The sequence below is a fragment of the Triturus cristatus genome, chromosome 10 (genome assembly GCF_964204655.1).
Source record: "Triturus cristatus chromosome 10, aTriCri1.1, whole genome shotgun sequence".
NCBI lineage: Eukaryota > Metazoa > Chordata > Amphibia > Caudata > Salamandridae > Triturus > Triturus cristatus.
Genome location: NC_140593.1, coordinates 1,169,514,155 through 1,169,534,591, shown reverse-complemented (window position 1 = coordinate 1,169,534,591; position 20,437 = coordinate 1,169,514,155). Strand labels below are relative to the sequence as shown.

The window sequence follows — 20,437 nt, the reverse complement described above, 5'->3', positions numbered from 1 at the left end:
TGGTCCTTTGGCACATTGAGATGTCCAGGGATACGAGCTTGCTCCTAGTGTGTGAGACCCAGTCTGGCTGGAGGACAACATGGAGATGGGTTGGTACCATGCTCGGTAGCCATTGGGTGTTGGACATTAATGCTGGATTACACTCGTTGGCTAGAGGTTGGACTTGCAAGGTAAACCACACATTGAATCCTCCAAGTATTCTCATCTTCCTTTAGGCCCTACTTCCCAACTTTTTCTACTCTTTACCTCCGAGAACCCCATCCACTTCTAATAGGCTATCATATCATTAGATCATTAATAGCACTTCCCGCACATAGAAAAGAGTGTACATATAAAAATGGTAAAGCAATCTGATAATGGGCCTGATTACGAGTTGAGGTGTTATCACACCTGATAAATTACGATACCATGTAGTATATTATTTATTGGGTGCAACAAATAACATAAATTATGAATTCATGAGGAATAGCATGCGGATTTTGGTGTTTGACACACTAAATATCACATGATACAGTAATTACCGTGCCTTTTACCCTGGTAAATTTTGCATGGTTTGACTTGCTGGAATCTAATGAATATTGCATTATTTAGCACATCTGGTAATTATCGAATGTGATAAATAAAACAAAATAGCAATTCAGTCCTGTGCATAAACATGGGGTTACGCTCAGGACGGAATTTAACGAGCCCCTCATAACAAGGCCCCATATGTTCTGTGAATGGACAGATCTCAGAATAACTTGGCAAATACTTCACTGTCCAACACAAAATTAGAGATCCTACCTCATGTTCATATTACAAAGTTGGTCCAGTTTCACAACCCTCTTTGCGTCTCCAGAAAGATGCACATGACCAATTGGACAGAATTATGCTGCCATTGTCCCAGTGGATAAATGGTTCTGAGTCATATGACATTTGAGTGTGAATTCAGGGAGGTAGCTTGCAAACTGATGATTTCAATGTTAGCATATTTTGGATGACTGTTCTTAAGCTTTGTCCCCTATCTAAATTGCAATAGCTTCCCATTCTTAGAAACTGTAAGGTACACTCATCACTTTGGGGTATTTTGTTGAGCAGTAAGAATGTAAACTAGCTGTCGGTTCATAAATAGTAATTAAAGTGAAACTGTGCTCCAGCATTATTTGTCATTGCTTTTCTTTCCAGGTATTCAATTTTGCTATGTGATATACCATAACTATGTTAATAAATGTTATTTTATTCAACCCTCATTCCTTCTCCTTGTTCTCTTTCCACACTCCCCCGCCACAGTGGACTATTTATTTTGCATCATCTACATTCCTTTGACAATCTGATGCTGTTTTATAAGTTATTTTTAGAGACGTTACTTTTCTTATAATGTCTTAATCAGTCAATTGTTCAATAACAAATATATTTAAAGGGTGTAAAGAATACATCACTAATTTCAAATTCAGCACACTTCTTATATTCAATTTATTTCAAATGCAAGATGTGATTTCTTTTGCTGACTGAACCTACCTGTGTCGTTGGCGATGCTCCCATCAGGACAGGGCACACAGGTGAAACAGCACTTGGGGCGCCCTGTGATGGCAGATTTTCTGTATCCTGGTGTACAGCTTTCACTGCAGACTGATAGAGGGACCTAAATTGATTAAAGAGGTTAAAGCCCCTCTGAATCAATACAATGACCTTCCTCACTGGGCATTATGATCAATTTCCATGAGCTGAGCGTAAGTCAGACAGTCAAGTTTGAGGCACACCTCAGTCAGTTATGTCTCCTAGCCTACTGGGTTTTAAAATAACCACAGACCATAGCCTAAGTTAATAGTGTCTCATTTAGATCCATAACATGTAAAGTAAATGTACTTCATGATTATCCATGGTGGGTATCTGAAGAATCCCACCTTTTTCTGACCTTGTAAACAGTAATTAAGCAGCCATCTGTGAGGGCACACATGAAAAAATAAACTGAGCCTGAGTTAGGTAATGGTAGTGGTGCTGATGGTGTTGTTAGCAGAAATTAGATACTAAATCACCAAGATCGGAAAATTTCATTATAATGATTACTATGCATTGTAACTGCAAGACACTCAGCAATCAAAAGACATGTATGGCCTTCCAGTGCTGGTGGGGCAGAGCATAATCCGAGACCACTGTGAGCCATGGTAACAAGAAGGCAAGGATAGAGTAGCATATGGGATTGCTGTCATATGCCATATAGTTCTCACAAGGAGGTAGAGCTACTATAGAAGCCTGAACTGCTGTGAGCTGCAGTGAAGAGCTCACAAGGATGACATGATAGAGCAGAGGTTCACACATTGACACAAACTCTTTTAGTTGTCAGTGACAGTGCCTTTCAGATGCAAAAGCAGATAATATGAGGGCAAAATGCCATTGCTGACATTGCCTGATAGGTCAAACAACAAATGGCTGTTATGTTATGTCTCCCACACTAACTGAGCAAATGACACTCAAACAGAGCTTTCTTTAAAGGGGGCTGGCATAAAGACCCATTCTTAATCTATAATTACTAGGAATATGAATTAATAAACTTCAAGAATACAATGGGTCTGCCAGAAACCTATTTGTGTAGACCCTTCCCAAAAGACACATTTTTGAACATTAAATAAATGGCATTACATTGAACATTATGAATGAGAGGTGTCTTGACAGTCTCATAATTCTAACTCTTACAACACAATTTCTCAAGCAAAGGTCAATCATATTAATAGAGCACTGGATAAATAAATCAATATGTTTATTCAGAATCCTGAAGCAGGCAGTCCTGAATCTTCTATGTTAGCCAGGCACTTGGACCCTCATAATGAGATTCCTAGAATTTGTTACAGGGAAACTAGGGGGTTGGAATATCTAACTCTGGCCACTATTTCCACATCAAATTCCAACAATTTGAGGTTTTCACCCAGAAATGAAGTATAACTGCATGGACCTGGAAATACTGAGTCTTTTTATGTACCTTTCTCTCCCAATCCAGGGAGAAAATCTCTGATATTTTCTGACTGCTTTAAGCAAGCCGTAAGTGTCAGGCGAAGGGCCGATGCGGGGTAGGAGTGTGGTGAACAGGGATGCAAGGTAGGCTTGTGCATTTCTGCTTAGGGAGCACTGTCTTCAGCATAGGGGCAGATGCTGGGTAATGCTAGAGCCGGCAGCTCCACCCTCTGCATCTTCAGGAAGGCTCCAGTTCTTCAAGCCTAGAATTATCCAGTCCGCAGATTCCAGGCACAGAGACACTTATAATTGCTTTTATCACTCCAGGTAAAATTGTGCACTCGTAAAGAGGATCTCCAAAAATGTTCCTGACCATGGTTTACTCCAGTATTTCATCAAAACCTTTTTTGTGCACGTTGATGCAGGTTTCTCCAGGGAGCTCAATAGTGCATTGTGTGTAGAATGCATTTATCTTTAAAATACAGGTTCCATTTTCCTCATTGGTGAAGGTCATTTAAAAGCATAATGAACTGAACGCACCACTTCCATATTCGTAAAGACACCAAAAGTCACAGACACCTGAAACGATTTCACATATGCTGTGTTCACTGATATCACAGGAAGTATTATCACTTAACGTTTGGCCCAACCCCATGCCACAGGATGCCATATCCCATGCTCTATAATACTAATGACACCACAGGATGTAATATTACTAAAGTCTTGAAAAATAGTTGTAACGTAGAATCAATTGAGTGACAATACATGCAATTACACATGGATTAAATTACTTCTTGTCCTGATATTTCAGGTGAGCACACTTAAATTCAAAGGTATGAAGCTATAAAAGCAGAATTGCAACCACTGAATAGCTAGTTACAGTCATCGTTAGGTCTATTAAAATCTCAGATGGCCGGCTACTGTCACAAGGGCACAACTAAACTAGGAGAGTGTTGTTACGCTGTATAACTGTTGGAATGTGGTTTATTAGTAGGTGTAGGAAGGTACCTACCACTAGTAATAAGGCTACAATCACAATATAAGGTCCAGTCAAGGTTTCAATAAAGTATTGCCTTGCTCAACCCTTGGTAGCTCACTGCGATCAGGCAAGCTTAATTTAGGAGACAAGTGCGTAAAGCATTTCAAAACACCAATACATTAAATAAGTAAGACAAAGCACACAATAAAACTTCAACACCACTTTAAAAACATAAGAAATATTTTCATGATTAAAATGACACCAAAGTGACAAAAATCCAATGTAGGGCAGCGGAGATATACATTTTTAAAGATTAAGGGCCTCATGTAGGTAGCGAAATACCGGTCGGTAACGGCCGATTTTCGGTAAATATGCCGTTACCGACCGGTATTCAGACAAGTGAGATGTAGGAGTCCAAAAACCACTTTTCGGTAAATATGAGGCGGTAAATACCGATTCATAGTTACCGAATTCTAAAATACCGATTCATAGTTACCGAATACATAATTAACGAATCGGTAAATATGAAGTGGTAAATATGAAGTGGTAAAAATTTAAAATGACATGTAGGAGCAGTCGGTAAGTAAGAAATCCAGGAAAATCGGTAAATAAGAGTCGGTAATTAACACGGATTGAAAGCAGGTGGTAACCATCAACAATGCACATAAGCAATCCCAAAATGCAACAGCGTGGACAACATGGCCGCCATGTACGTCATTGCAAGGCGCCTACGTCTACAGGCAGCAGGACTGAGGGTGTGGCGACGGGAGGAACAAATCTACAGACAGCGCATCACACTATTACAGCTGACTGATGCAGAGATACATGAGAGGTACAGGCTACACCCCGAAACCATCATGGACCTGATAAGGGACCTGCACCCACTCCTGGACCAGCCAACAAGAAGGGCGCACGCCATACCACCACATGTGCAGGTGCTCTGCAGCCTACATCTACTGGCATCCGGCAGTTATCAGGCGGTGATAGCTGCGGTGGGTGGTGTATCCCAGAGTTGCCTGTCCCGTTTCTTCAGGAAGTTCCTGGATGCCATGATGCAGAGAATGCACCACTACATAAGCTTCCCAAACACACAGGCTGCACTGCAGAAAACAAAAACAGACTTTTATCACATGGCACAGTTCCCCCATGTCATCGGCTGTATTGATGGTACACACATCCCAATCTGTCCACCAGCTGATACAGAGCACATCTACAGGAACAGAAAGTCCACCCACTCCATCAATGTGCAGGTGATCTGTGATGCAGGGAACATCATCACAGATATTGTTGCAAAGTTTCCTGGGAGCACCCACGACTCTTACATCTTCCAGAATAGTGGGATCTACACACGACTGAGTGCCGGCGAATTCGGAGAGGGATACCTGCTGGGTAAGTAACAGTGACGCCCCTTGAAACCTGCAAATCAGAGTGTATAGAGGCATGTAACTGATGGTTCCCTTTTACTCATCCAGGCGACAGTGCATATGCATGCCGTTCATTCATCCTCACTCCCTACCTACACCCAGCAACCCAGAGTGAGAGACGATACAACGTGGCCCACAAAACAACACGCAATGTGGTGGAGCGCACGTTTGGACTACTGAAGAGCAGGTTCCGCTGCCTCCACAAGAGCGGAGGCGCACGCCAGTACAAACCCATCACCTGCTGCAAGATTATTGCCACTTGTGCAATGCTGCACAACCTTGCCACGAAAAAAGGTACAGATGTGGAACTAACATATTTTGAGGACAACGAGGATGAGTCAGGCCAGCCAGAGGGCAGCGCAGCTAGAGTGCCAACTGCAATCGATGGGAGAGAGAGACGGGCAGAGATCACATGCAACTATTTCTGAGTAAGTGAGGGGACACAGCGAGTTGTGAGAAGTCATGACGTAGTTTAATGTGGCACCACGCCATGAACACATGAACAGGCCAATCTGGCAATATACCATCTATACAAGGAGTATGTCCAGGGTTACGTCACCCAATGGGAAGTGGCGAAGCAGGGCCACATCAATGTTTGCGCATACGCGCTGCAGTGGTGGATTGCACGGCCTGTGCATCCTCACTAGAGCCAACCCCAAGCCGCCTGCTGCTCCTGCGTGCTTCGGGGACGGGGGGTGTGATGCTGCTGCTGGTGTCGATGCTCTCCGCAGCATCCCCTGCAGCAGTTGTCGACGCCTGACTAGTCAATAGCACCCCTAGTGCACTTGTCACCTGCACCATCCCCCGAGACAGGTCGCTGCAGCACTGTGTTAGGCCCTCCTGCATCGTCACAGAGCGCCGGCAAAGTAGGGAAGTCGCAGTTGCCAGACGGTTGAGTGCCCTGCTGGTAGTGTCCCTTCTCTGGCGTTCCCGGCGCCGTGCTTTGATGTCAGCATCTAATTTGCTGCACAACTGCTGGATTGACTGGGACATGTCCCGAATGCCCGCAGCCATGCCGCCAATGTTTGTGTCCATGTTGACTAAGCTTGTCTTCATCACCCGCATGTGCCTCTGGACTGACATAACTGCCTTTGATTGCAGGCGCTGTTGCTTCAACATTTGGCCCTCGAGCCCCAAGAAGACACCATGGCCGTCAGTGGGTGCTGGTGGACTCTGGACACGCGACCTGCGGCGCCCTCTTGCTCCCGTCTGTGCTGCCTGTGAGGTGTGGGGCACAGTGGGATGGCTCCCTTCCTGGTGCCCGGTGCGGTCTTCTGGGCCCATGCTGTCGTCTGACGAGGTGTCGAAGGCTCGTAGCCTGGCTGCTGGACGCCTCCTCATTCTCACACCTGCAAGCGGAGATGTGGCCGGTGATTCGAACATGAGTGGCGATGCTGGCTGTGGTTGTGGTGATGCTGGCTCTCGGTGAGGTGATGCTGGCTCTGTGTGCGGCGAGGCTGGCTGTGTTGGTGGTTCGGCTGCCAGTGGGCCTGCTCCCTGGTCTGAACTCGTGCTGGCTAGAGGTGATTTTTGTGGCCGGTGTGCCGTCTCCCCTGCAGCATGCCCTGTACTGCATGATGTCACATCTGTGGACAGAAAAACAACATTGGCTCAGTGTCCCCGAAGGGCTGCATTGCAAGCGTCACAATAAATCATTTCACATTCCAATCTGTCCTCTGTCTCCTTGTGCCTCGAGTGCGTGACATGCCTTGTTGCCCTGTGACATTTACGTCATGGTTAGTGTTGCCCTGACTACATCTCCCGGAATGCATTGCCTGTCTGCACTGACACGTGTGGACTGCAGTGTGATTCTCGTTTCACAATGGGGGATGTGGGATAGGGGTAGGGGAGGCTACATTGCTGTGCTTTCGTCTTACCTTGGTGTGTTGCGGCTCTGGCAGAGCTGTCGGCGTCCCCAAGACCCACGACGCTCTCTTGCTCGATTGTGGCCGCCACCAGCTCCTCCAGTTCGGTGAGGGCAGGTGCCCTGTTGGTTCCACCTCCGGTCTGGCTGGCCTCCTTCTGGATGTCGCCCATCTTCCTCTTGGTCACAATCCTCAGGTCATACCAGCGCTTTTTGAGGACCTCAATGTCCCTGTGGGTCACTCCCACAGCATTGACCTGCGCCTGGATGGCCAGCCATATGTTGCGCTTTTCGGCCTCAGGCACTTGCAGGGATTGCCTCCCAAACAGCTTCTGGTGCTGCTTCACCACCTCCTCCACCAGCACCTGGAGTTCCTTGGGGCTGAATTTGAGCTTCCTCCTCCTTTCCCCTCCGTCTTTCTGTGTTCTCTGGCTGGACATGCTGTTCGTTTCCCGCTCGCACATGCAACTGCTCCCTGCCTCTCCTCTGCACTCCAAGCCTCTCCAGGGTCGGTTAATTATGTACACCTGCCTGGGTGTGGCCACGTCGGCTAATTGTGTACACCTGCCTGGGTGTGGGCAGTTCCTGGTTGGGTGGGCTGTCGTTGCACAGGATTAGCTGTTTCGTCAAGTCATGTGATGTTATTTACCGAATCCGTACATACCGATTCGGTATTTTCCGATTCGGTAGATACCACCTCGGTATTTTCCGAATCGGTAGATACCACCTCGGTATTTTCCGATTCGGTAATTATCACCTCGGTATTTACCGAATCGGTGAATTCCGATTCGTATTTACCGAATGTTACCGAATCGGTAACTGTTACCGAATTTTTACCTACATATAACTTACCGATTCTAATTTACCGATTCGGTACGGCTCGGTATTTTAGAACCGGTAAAATTTATTTACCTACATGAGGCCCCAGATGTTTTTTAGTGCCTAAAAACATAAAGCGCTAACTTGGAAAATCTGGTAGCGCTTGACCGTGACAATGTCAAAGTTTGAGGCCAATGACAACGGAGCGGGGCTTGGACACACTGAATGGTATGGGCCATCAAATTTTTATCTTTGGACGTAGTCAATTTGTTTTAGCTTTTCTTCTCAACATCTAGCACGGCTGGGTTTTGAGTCAACGACTGAAGCTTGGTTCAGCACAAATCCACAGTGAAATCCTGGAAGTCTTATGCTCCGGAGCTTTCAGCGGGACAAACCTGAAATCCAGGCCAAGTAAACGATGGCTGCTTAACTCTTGACAACGGGTCAGTCAACTTTTGGAGCTTTTGGGCAAAAATTCTCCAAACTTCCCCAAACTTCTGGATCTTCTTCCAGAAGGTCCTTTTGGGGTTCCAAAGTATGTACACCACCAATGCAAGATTCCAGAAGCTCTGAGTTGCTCCTTGAGGTGTTGGTACTATATCTCCCACAATGCACCTGGCCAACTCCTTAAAAGTCCCATGGATGCTATCCTGCTTGGATATTCTCGGTGAAGATTATGCAGGTGAAGCTCTTTTAACCTGTTGCTTTCAGGGAGTCCACCCCGTCAACATTCAAAGCCAGGCAAAGTCCTTTATGTGCTGAAGACCAAAGTGTGCAGCGGCAGTCCTTATGAGTGCTGTCCTCTCTTGTGCAGTCCAAGGGTCCAGCAGGGCAGTCTTTCTTCTTGTACTTTGAGGCAGGGTTCTGATTTGCTGAGCAGCTGTCCCATAATTATCCAGTGTTCTTTTGTAACAAGCAAGGGGGCACCCCTGACCAATGGGATGCAGGGTGCCATCCTCACGTATGACAAATTCCTCCAAAGTGTGGCATATTCTTGACCCAGGAAATACTATTCTTTTAAAATGCAAGATGGAGAAATTCTTTCCTGGACGTTAAGATCTGGAAGGGCCAACCTACTGGCATGGCTATGTTTCCCTAACACTCCCCTTCCAGCCCCTCTACTAATTAAAATATTGGAGCTCCTGTCTTTCTGGGGGGGCAGGATGTGGGGGTTAGCCTGTGTTCTGTCCTGTCATTCCCACTTTGAAGACCAGTTTGGCTACCCAACCTCCTTCCTGCTTTTGCTCTGCGGCTTGCAAATCTCTTTCCACAAGATGTCCTTTGTATCAATGCAGGATACTTCACATCTCATCAGAGCAGTTTGGCTCAGCCTGCGAAAATCTGACCAATCAGGAGACGCTGCTGGAAGGCTGGATTTTAGTTCATCAGAAAATAAAGTTTTATAACTTCTTTTTGAGAGTTATAATAAATCTAACCATTGCAAGTTGTTGGATTTATTCTATCATTTTAAAACTGTGGAGTATATTTTTAGCTGGCTTCTGTCAATATTTATACTTTGTTAAAGTTTTCCTATGTTAGCCTGTTGAGCCAATGTGCTACAATGGGGAAATACAAAATTAGCAGTTTTTCTGTCACTGGGACATATAAAACACCTTTTATAATGCGGATGTTTATGGTTACAAGGCACATTACCCGTGGGGCACCTAGGGGAGACCTTAAGGGTGACATATATAAAAATGCAGTAGTTTAAGACTTTGGAAGTACGTTTAATTCCAAAGCTGCATATAATTTACTTCCAAAAGAATCCTGGAAAGCATGGCTGGCTTTAGAATGACAACAGGCAACACAGCAGTGCACAGATAAGTGAATTAAATCTGCTGGGCATCTAAACCTACATGCCCTTCAATATACTAGGGGCTTACAGGTAGGTTGTCATACTAGTAGTAATTACACCTATTTATCACATACCTTTTACACAGAGCACTGGTCCTGGGTCTGGTTAGCAGAGCACAGGGCACAATCAAAGTCAGTTACCACCAGTATCAATCAAAATGGAGGTCAACATGGTAGAAAGGATGACTTTCTCTCAATAATAGCAAACAGATGTTAGACCGTGCCTTTAAAGAACACAATATTGTAACTGTTGAGGGAGCCAGGGGTGTGAAATAGCATGTAATAAGATATGGGTGGGGTTGCAGGCCAAAACAGTTGTCGTTAGGAGAGCAAGGTGGGATTAGGTATTGAAATAGATCAAAGAAAAGAAGGCAGTGGCAGAGATGTTTTAATGCTTGGGCAAAGTGGGCAATTACCCGGGGCTCCTACTTTCCAAAAGTGCCCCTGGTACAGTGATAGTTCAAATACTTCCAGAGCTCTACACGGTTTACTGTACCAATTCTGATTGTATTACGCCACCTTTTCCTATCTGTCTCATTTCCATAGGTAGTAGATGTAGTTTAGTGGCTAGTTGCAAATTTGGAAACAATCACATCTGAGTTCAGATCCTACCATCCCCTCTTATCCAAATTGTGCAGTCCTGAGAAGAAGGACTTGTACCCATGTTTCAGTTCCTTTAATTAACACAAATTAGGATCCTCCAGAGCAGATTCGGGCTCATTTATATTTTGGCGGTCATCCCATCCTCTGACAGGGCGACGGAGTGACTTATTCAGTCTCCCTAATTTTGAAATTTCCACTGGCCCAGCAAACATTTCTAGCATTTGCAGGAACTGCAATCATGGTGGTTCCTTTCAATGCATTGCAATTTTGATGGACGGCTTTGTAAACATGATGTGGCAGTATGGCATGGCAAATTTCCAACGTTTTTTTTATTTTCAAAAAGGTAATCCTGAAGCACTATTTTCTCTTTGAAAATAAAAAGCAATACCCCTCTCACTATGAGAGTTTACTCCCATGGCAAGGAGGGAACAGAATACTTTTCAATGCTCCTTACCAACAGGTTTTTACTGGTGGTGATAGACATTGAAAAACAGGTATATGTCCACCCATCTAAATTAGGTGGGTGAACATAGAGTCAAATTACTGATGGCACTTATGAAGTTGGGTCGCCATAAATGTTTGACAACAGTGGAGACGGAGCTTTATTCACCAGTATTTAAACAGACAGGCGAACCACAGCCTTGGTAGGAAGAGAACTCCATTGCTGTTGTGACTGAGCGCCCGCTCCGCCAAGATATAAATCAGGCCCTAACTTTGCAGCGTCATGTAGATAACAAAATTAATTCACAGAATGCTATCATCTTATTTGCAGAGAGAAAGGGAATAGGTGACCTGAAAACAGAAACACTGAGCTCTCAGCTTCTCAAAGCTACACTCAGTGTCTCCTAACATACACTCTGTGTTCCACTTTGAACTTTTTAATATAATGCTTTTGACTTGATGCATGCTAGAAAGGTTATCACAGAAACATTGATCTTTCTGGTCACTGGAGGGAATGGGTAGCATTTGTAGGAGAATGTAGGTGTCCTTTTTAAACAGATTAAACATTTGAAATACTGAGCCACTTTTCCACTCATTCATTGGTCAGGAATAATCACTTTAGTAATGATGTGAGGTTCACACATGCTGTGGGCAGACAATAATTATTCTGATGCTGAATGAACATAAGTTTCAGAATCATTATATCTATAGCTTTATATAGCAGTTGGCACGATTTTGAATATTTGCAATAGGAGCATTACAGCTAGAAATGATTGCCCAAAATCATCTTGCAATTTCACCCTCTTAATTTGTACTGTGTCCTTTTTAGGAGTCCTTTCAAAGAATAAACTCTGTCAAAATTCTCCATATAATGTGAATTCTTCTTTGTTGGAATACAAAGGAGAGATCAAGGCCATCCAGATACTCTCATTTGTAAACTCAGTAAGGTATGTTGGCTTAACCTTTTTTGGTAGACGTACAACCATCATGGGTATGTTCCCCTGCTCATAAATAATACATTCTTGCTTCTTGGAGTCTACTCTGTGCCCTGACAGAGAATTAGTCTAATTTCACTTGTTTCAATTGTGGCCTGGCCCCTTTTTACTTTGGCCATAGCAATACTTTCCTCAGACAAAGCTGATCATTGCCATCAGTGGCAATCCAGTCATCTGGGGCCCAACCTGGTTGCTGAGTGAGATGAGCCACTGCCATTCTTGTATGGATAAAGTTTGCGACTTTCGCTTCAAGATCAAGAAGGCTGAAGTTTTAAAGCATACGTTAAGGCAGTGCATTGTATTGTGTTTTTATAGTTCTTCATACCATCTACTCACACAAGGTGATCAGTCTTTCACCACTGCTATCATAGAAGGAGCATACCTTGATTATCGCAGTCGTTTTTATCTGGCATTTTTACAGCTACCTAATAGCCAGATGTCCGCTTGATTAAGACTCTGATACAGAGCTCATTTGGGATGTCCATCGATCTAATCATGTTTACGTGGTAACCGTGTGGGTATGGTAAGCAAATATCATTATCAGAATAATGTGTGACAAAATGTTTTATTTAAATATCACTTACAAGAATATCACTCTAGTGGAGTTAATAATAGAAAATCTATCCCCACTGGGACACTATTTTTGGGAACAATAATTTTGTCAGACAATATTTCTGCAGATAGTATTCTGACATACAATCATTAGCTTATCTTCATTGATACCAAATGAAGATGATGGATCTTTTAAAGTCTTGTGTATCATCCACCGTGTTGTAGCTTTAACAAAGAATGTCAACTAATGGAGATATCTGCTTCAGTACAGGAAATGTTGATACCATATTGAAGTAGGAGAAAGGGCTAAAGCCAGACTAATAATAGTTAAGAAAAGAGAGAGGCTGGAACTAGACTATTCCTACTCCTCATTCCCAATATACTGAGAGTCTAATGTCTACTCTTTGTTTCTTAACTCACTGAGATTCACTTTGAATGATGAGGAATGATATGTTAGACCGGCTACATGTAGCAATACATAGGGCTTAGTGTATGTGAAAGAGGTTGAGATTTGTCTATTACATAAAACTACAATTAAATCGCACAAGTGGTTCACAGAAAAAATGCATTTTAGTTTATATAAATTTATGGAAACAGAATAATCACAAATACTTTTATTGGATTTATATGTTACATGGAACTTTACCAAGCCCCCTATTCTTGTTTTGCAACTAATATGCTCTAAAGGTGAATACGACATGAGAATAGCCACACTGGAATGCATAACCGGTGTGTCTGATCATGCACCAGGGCTGACCATCAAACATCCCCCGCACAACAACTGTGGGTCACACAAAGCGGTGGCACAGGTTGGTGGTCTAGCTCAGGGTGTCAGGCCATTTTCTGAACTTCCTGTCTACATCCTCTTCTGCACCATGCCACACTAACTATCAACTGGCTCCTATCTGTTGAGGATTCTCACCAGTGCATCCTTGTATGGCTGGATTTGTATTTGGCTGAAAAATTTCACTGGGATCTTTACAGCTATCCAATAATTTTCCTTCCACCCATCCATATTTTGGCATCAGTGGAGAAGAGCGCTATGAATGGAAATACAAGACCTTGGTGGCAGAAAGTGATGGAAGCCCCTGAGCACAGGTAATGATATGTCCCATTTTTATCATGTCTACAAATGTCAGCCATTGCCCTGTGGTTCCACCATTGGACAGTGGATTCTTGGAAAGCCACCATGTCATGAACTGGGACATGGTAAACAACTAGACCTCTACCAGACATTCAACTCTTCTTCAATTGCAGCATACCAAGGCCTCCTGTCTATCAAATGCTACCACAATAACTAACTCAGTACTAACAGGAAAACCCACTACAAAATTGTCAAATATTACGTTTAATGGCTTTGCGTGGAACAGCAGCATTGTGGAACACAATTCTGCTGGGCCGCTGTAAGGGTTGTCTTGTATGGGACATCATGGCTGTTCAGGCTAGACTGTTCCTATTGGAGTAGGCTCAAGACTGATCTGGGTACCACTGGGTACAAACTGAGGTGGCATGTTATGCAAAATACCATGGGACTAGGATGTGGCTAGAATGGATGTATGTTGTTACAACGCACACTTTTACAACGCATGCACTTACAACGCATTTTTTACAACGCAAAATCCACTACAACTCATTCCATTACAACGCAGGACACTACAACGCATTTTTAAAAACTACCTTTACAACGCATTCCATTACAACGCATACTACCTTTACAACGCATACCATTACAACGCATAATATTGCATTGGATTTAAGGTAAGTATTGGATAGTATAGGGGTAAAAATTACTATTCTTACTCCAGGGGGTGCAACAGTAGGGTAAGTGTTGGATAGTATAGGGGTAAAAATTACTATTCTAACTCCAGGGGGTGCAACAGTAGGGCAAGTGTTGGATAGTATAGGGGTAAAAATTACTATTTCTAACTCCAGGGGGTACAACAGTAAGGCAAGTGTTGGATAGTATAGGGGTAAAAATTACTATTCTAACTCCAGGGGGTGCAACAGTAGGGTAAGTGTTGGATAGTATAGGGGTAAACATTACTATTCTAACTCCAGGGGGTGCAACAGTAGGGTAAGTGTTGGATAGTATAGGGGTAAAAATTACTATTCTAACTCCAGGGGGTGCAACAGTAGAGTAAGTGTTGGATAGTATAGGGGTAAAAATTACTATTCTAACTCCAGGGGGTGCAACAGTAGGGTAAGTGTTGGATAGTATAGGGGTAAAAATTACTATTCTAACTCCAGGGGGTGCAACAGTAGGGCAAGTGTTGGATAGTATAGGGGTAAAAATTACTATTCTAACTCCAGGGGGTGCAACAGTAGGGCAAGTGTTGGATAGTATAGGGGTAAAAATTACTATTCTAACTCCAGGGGGTGCAACAGTAGGGCAAGTGTTGGATAGTATAGGGGTAAAAATTACTATTCTAACTCCAGGGGGTGCAACAGTAGGGCAAGTGTTGGATAGTATAGGGGTAAAAAATACTATTCTAACTCCAGGGGGTGCAACAGTAGGGCAAGTGTTGGATAGTATAGGGGTAAAAATTACTATTCTAACTCCAGGGGGTGCAACAGTAGGGCAAGTGTTGGATGGTATAGGGGTAAAAATTACTATTCTAACTCCAGGGGGTGCAACAGTAGGGCAAGTGTTGGATAGTATAGGGGTAAAAATTACTATTCTAACTCCAGGGGGTGCAACAGTAGGGTAAGTGTTGGATAGTGTAGGGGTTTTAATATAATATTATGCGTTGTAATGGTATGCGTTGTAAAGGTAGTATGCGTTGTAATGGAATGCGTTGTAAAGGTAGTTTTTAAAAATGCGTTGTAGTGTCCTGCGTTGTAATGGAATGCGTTGTAGTGGATGTTGCGTTATAAAAAATGCGTTGTAAGTGTAGTGCGTTGTAAAAGTTGCGTTGTAAAGGTTGTATACCGGCTAGAATAATTACTAGTGGTTGAGATTAATTTGAGCATACCATCTATCACTGATTTGTGTACTTCTTTGCGATGCCCTAATTTGGACAGGTATGCCCATTTGTGGGTCCCGTGCACACTGTGCCATTGTAACCAAGCTATACCCAACTGATGAGCCTTAATAAAAGCAAAACCAGTCTTGAGGTGCGTGTGTTATGTTTCAAGGAGGACCTGACCTGGATGTTCGGAGTGGACTGTTCCTATTGTTTCAGGGTCAAGACTGATTTGCATATGACTGGGTTCAAACTGAGTTGGCACGGCGTCCAGAATAATGATATACTGGGTTGCAGTCTGAGTAATTACCCGTGGCTGAGGTTAATGCAAGCATGCCATCTGTCACTTTTTGGTATACTTCAGTGTACGGTGATCCTCATCTGGACTGGGATGGCTGCATAGAGAAGGATAGATCTGTCTGACAAAGGTCTTGTATAAATGTCTGGACATCCACACTCTACTTGTTATGGACTACTTGTTGGTCAAAGAATTATTACTCAAAAAGCCTATCTTGTGTTATTGTAACTTTAACCCTGAAAGCTGTCCTCACCACAACGTTATGTTATGCAGTTGAAGTGTTCATGTGTTGTAGCCGTTGCTATGCAAAGTTCTCAGTCTTCAATTCAGATATTGTGTGTGCTATATAAAACTGCAATGAGTGAATAAATATACAAATAATCAACATTAGGTTTTATTGGAAGTGCACAGTCAGCCTTTGTATATAGCAGGCTGGAAAATGTAATTTAAGTCGAAGTATACCGTCTGGGAAAGAAGGAACTTTGTGACAGAATAGAGGGGTGGTTATGGGAAGATTAGTTAAAGTGGTTAGCTGCTAAAGCAGTGTCATCAAATGCTGGCCCCACTAGAAAGGGAGACCCTACAGTTCTGCCTCTTCTGTGTCAGACAACTTCTTTTGAATAACAAAATCTGAGGGAAAACACAGAAGGAATACTTTACAAGGGCAGGAATTTGGTAACTCAACTTATACGTAGGTATAAGATTTGATATTTTACTTACTTCACCCCCAATCCAGTTGAGGATTTTTGCACTTAGTTGCAAGCTTCGCTCATCTATATTTACTGGCTGTACATAAGATTGATTTCAGAACTGGGTGCCATAGGAGACTGATGCTATGTGGAGAGAGTTTAGGATCCTTCTGTCCATCACTGAAGACCACAAATTGTCCTGATCCGATAGCTGGTTCTAGATGTCCTAAAGATCAGAGTTTTGAAGCTGTGTTTCCAGGCAACAAAGTGGAGATACTTAGGGATCCTACAGCCACATTACATTGATATATTCTAGGCTCTGGTGGCATATTCCACAGCATATTGACTGATGCAATCTCCCCAAGTATGCTTGCACGTGCAGATTTCAATATACTCACTCTGACACCAGTAGGGGGAGGCATGCTATATAGTCCTATGAAACCCTCAGGTAATTTTCAACACTTTCTGCAACCAATGTAGTCATACATTTTAAAGGACAGGGCACCAGTATGCTGTTCATATAGTCAGCTCAAATCTGAATTCTGATGATTAAAATAAATCCATAAAAGAATTTAAAAAAAAATAAAGACAGCACCAAGTTACAGTTCATGGATTTCAAGTCTTTTGCACACTAAGATAAGTCAATGTAATTTTGCAATCAGTTTGATAGCAAGACTCCTTGCCATTTTAAAGTGCATAACGATCGAAAAGATCAGAACAATTGATAAACTAGTGTTTAACAAAAGCATAATGAATGCAAAGTCATTGTCGGGGAAACAAAAGTATCATAGGCAAAATGAAAGTCCATGTTTTGTTATATGACAATTAGCTGGGTTAAAAAACAATAAAAACACTGTAAAAACACAACAAGAGTAATCATAAAAGCCTTCCACAGTCTCTTATATATTATTATGTGAAGTACATACAGTCTGATTTAGAAATGTCAGAAGAAAAATCAGAAAGAAGCGGAATTGTTAAAAGTTCCTTCTTTCCTCAATGCAGAAGGACTAAAGGGCTATTGTGTTCTGCCAAAAAAGTGTATTTTTTTAACATGCTCCCATAGAAAAGGATACTTAATGGTTGGAAAGAAACCGTAAATAAAAAGGGGCAGGCCTAAATTGGTTAAAACCCAATTTTTTTGTGTAAAAGTAGTAGCAAATTCCTCCTTGGGACTTCTTAAAAATTTCCCAAAAATATAAAATGTGCCAACGATTGAGGGGATGATTTATCACAAGAACAAAGCAAGATAGATGTGGAATCAAATTGGCACACGGGAAAACATAAATTACGTCAGTATAGCTCTTTCCTTAACATTGGTTCCATACAAGAGGTACTTTTCGGTACCTCTAGACGTTTGTAAGCTCATCAATTCTCTTGTGTTGTGTCACATAACCTCATTATCTTCCCTTCTAGAGGCTGCCCCTTATAACAACACATTTTTGATCCTGACATCTTCTCCCTTTTGAATAATACATGGGTTTAAAAAAAGCTCCAGTTTTCCCATGGCCTTCACTGATATGTTTATATAATTCAACCATGGAATACTAGATCCGTGGTCTAAAGAAAGGCAATCCTTGATGACCTTTCTAAATGAGGCCTACGGATTGCTCCAGATGGAAGACCAAAGAAGAAGGGATGCAACCCCCTCCAAATCTATAACAAAAGCCAAGCCCAGTGCCTCGTGTAGAAAAAGCTTGGATCTACCTGGTCCCAGTCCAAGGAGCCATCAGAAAAAACACTATTCCCCCTTCTGGAGACTGCTGCAATCTCTATTCCCCTAGATTCCAGCCCCAGAGCACCGGTAGGCATTTCAATGTGTATGTTTCTAGCAGTGGTAGAATGGGTTTACTCCCTACCCTAGTTTACACATTAAAAAGGGCTCCCACTGTGCACTTTGTTTTAAAATCCCAATTGTGATGAATAGTTCCTTAATTTAGCAGCCCAGTTCTACCACCGCATTGTGGAAATTAACCACAAAGAAGTTAAAATTGGAAGGGTGACCAAACCTTAAAAACTGGATCCCTTGCTGAATACATATAATAGGAAAAAGAGTAAAAGATTTAGCAATCTGCACCATCGCTACCAACCCCCCCCCCCCCCCCCCGGATATCCCACCCACCGAGCATACTGCAGGAATAGGAAAGGATTAAATCCCATTAAAAGCAATCTCCTCCAAAAACCATATTTCCTGAAACATAATAATATCATGTTTAGATATAAAGAGGAGCCAATTTGGGTCTTCCACTTTAGACTGCAGACCCGCACTATTCCATGATATTAACATCATCTGATTGATAGTGGGCCTACCCACAAGACCTTGGTGTGACATTGAGGCCAAATTGTCCCCAGATCTGTCCGACTCAGCTGTGTTCCTAGCCACTGGCCCTAGTCAGTCTAAATCCGCTATGCCGGAGAGCACACTAAATCTGTTTGAAGTAGGTATACATGGAGCGAGAGAGTTATGCTCCAAAGCTATTGGCCTGCAGTCCAGACCCCTCCTTATAAAGTCAGAGAGCATCAAGGGTCCAGGAGGTAAAAAGCGATTGACAGACTGGGGGCCCAAGGAGGGAGAGTAAAAAAGCCCAATGGCAAGCCTGTTATGCAGTTGTTACTAAGTGAATCCTTTGCAAGACGTGCGTTTGACAAAATGAAATGTTTTCCAAGGGTTGGGTATCTACAGTTGATTACCACACAGTCTCTGTACATAGTCTTACATGAGTGCTCAATCCAGCCCACCCTCCTGACCTTTCCTCAAAGTCATCAAGGCCAAAGTCCATATTTGTATTGAGCCAATGACACACTTTGTTCTTCAGATTAGGATATGTTTATTCTTGGGTTTGAGGTAGGTATGGCACATTGGCCAGGACCACAACATAAGGACTACATTCCGGAGGAAGGTTCAAGCAAGACATGTTGGCAATCAGTGAGCTGGGGTTAAGCGGCTTGGTATACTCCCCTGTCCCATGATTAGGGATAGTAGCAAAATTTCCCACAGGTTTAATGGGCCGAGATTGCACAGATAGAATTATGGCCCCTAATTACTCCTCAGAATTGGGTAGTTTGGGCCCATTTGAACCCTCCTTCAGTGTCCGTACCAGAGGACCGTTGGGCTGGGTGGACTGGTGTGCACTGCCATATTTGGGATGTGAACTCTGCTGTTCAGTTTGGATACCATAGACTTCAGGCTTATAATGTTGTCCATCAAAGAGGCTACACAGCCTTGGATTTCAGTCTTCAAATTCTCAAATAACTGGTCAAGTATGCCATCCCATGTGGGAGTCCCGTCCTGACTCAGCTGAATCACCTATCTGCTTGGCTGATCCGGCAGCTTTTCCTTCCCCTTAATTGAGGTGCTGGGGCCCCGGCCTTAAAATGTCCAGTGGCCTTTACCTGGCGTTTCCTCTCAACTAAGAGGCAACTTTATGGTGAGGAGCTAGGCTCCTGAGTCTTGGGTGCTAAGACTTGATGGAGAGCACCGCAAGTGGCATCCATATTTTCCGATAATACAATGGCTGAATTGAGATTATTAGCTAGAATGTTATCAACCTCTGGGCGAGGAGTAGGTGGCATGTCAAAGTGAGGGAGATCATGTTTCGGGGAGAGCTGTCGCTCGGCCAGGTCTATTTCCCTAGCTATGACCCCCACTGCTCCAGCAAAGAAAGAGTCAAGGGTAGTGTTGGTGAACAAGGGCAATGAGGATTCAGGCTTCCCCCCTTCTCGCAACTTTCTTGTTCCCATCCTAACCCTTAGACAATAATGTGATCAAAACACAAAATAGGCTGGACCAAGGTGTGAGCAAGGAGGGAGAAGAAGAAAAGCTAGTGAGTAAATGTTAGGGATCCAGTAGCATCCAAACAGGTAGGCCACAAACTTGGCATAAACAGGTGCACAAGAATTGGAGACCAATTGACAGAGTCCAGACCCTTTCGTGTGAATAGTACGCAAAATAGAATAAATCAGGAAAAGCAAAAGGGCTTACCTGAATCAAGTGTAAAAAGAGACCAATAGCAACAAGCAAGGACCTAGGG

At 43.2% G+C, this 20,437-nt stretch overlaps 1 protein-coding gene across 1 annotated transcript in view; it reads right to left on the bottom strand.

Annotated features, from left to right (window-relative positions):
- Window positions 1-20,437, bottom strand: part of LOC146796876 (vomeronasal type-2 receptor 26-like) — a 117,443-nt gene that overhangs the window by 14,999 nt on the left and 82,007 nt on the right. Inside the window, exon 6 of the mRNA XM_085631410.1 lies at window positions 1,498-1,621. Within this exon, the coding sequence (XP_085487536.1) occupies window positions 1,498-1,621 (124 nt within the window). The remainder of the gene's footprint in view (window positions 1-1,497; window positions 1,622-20,437) is intronic.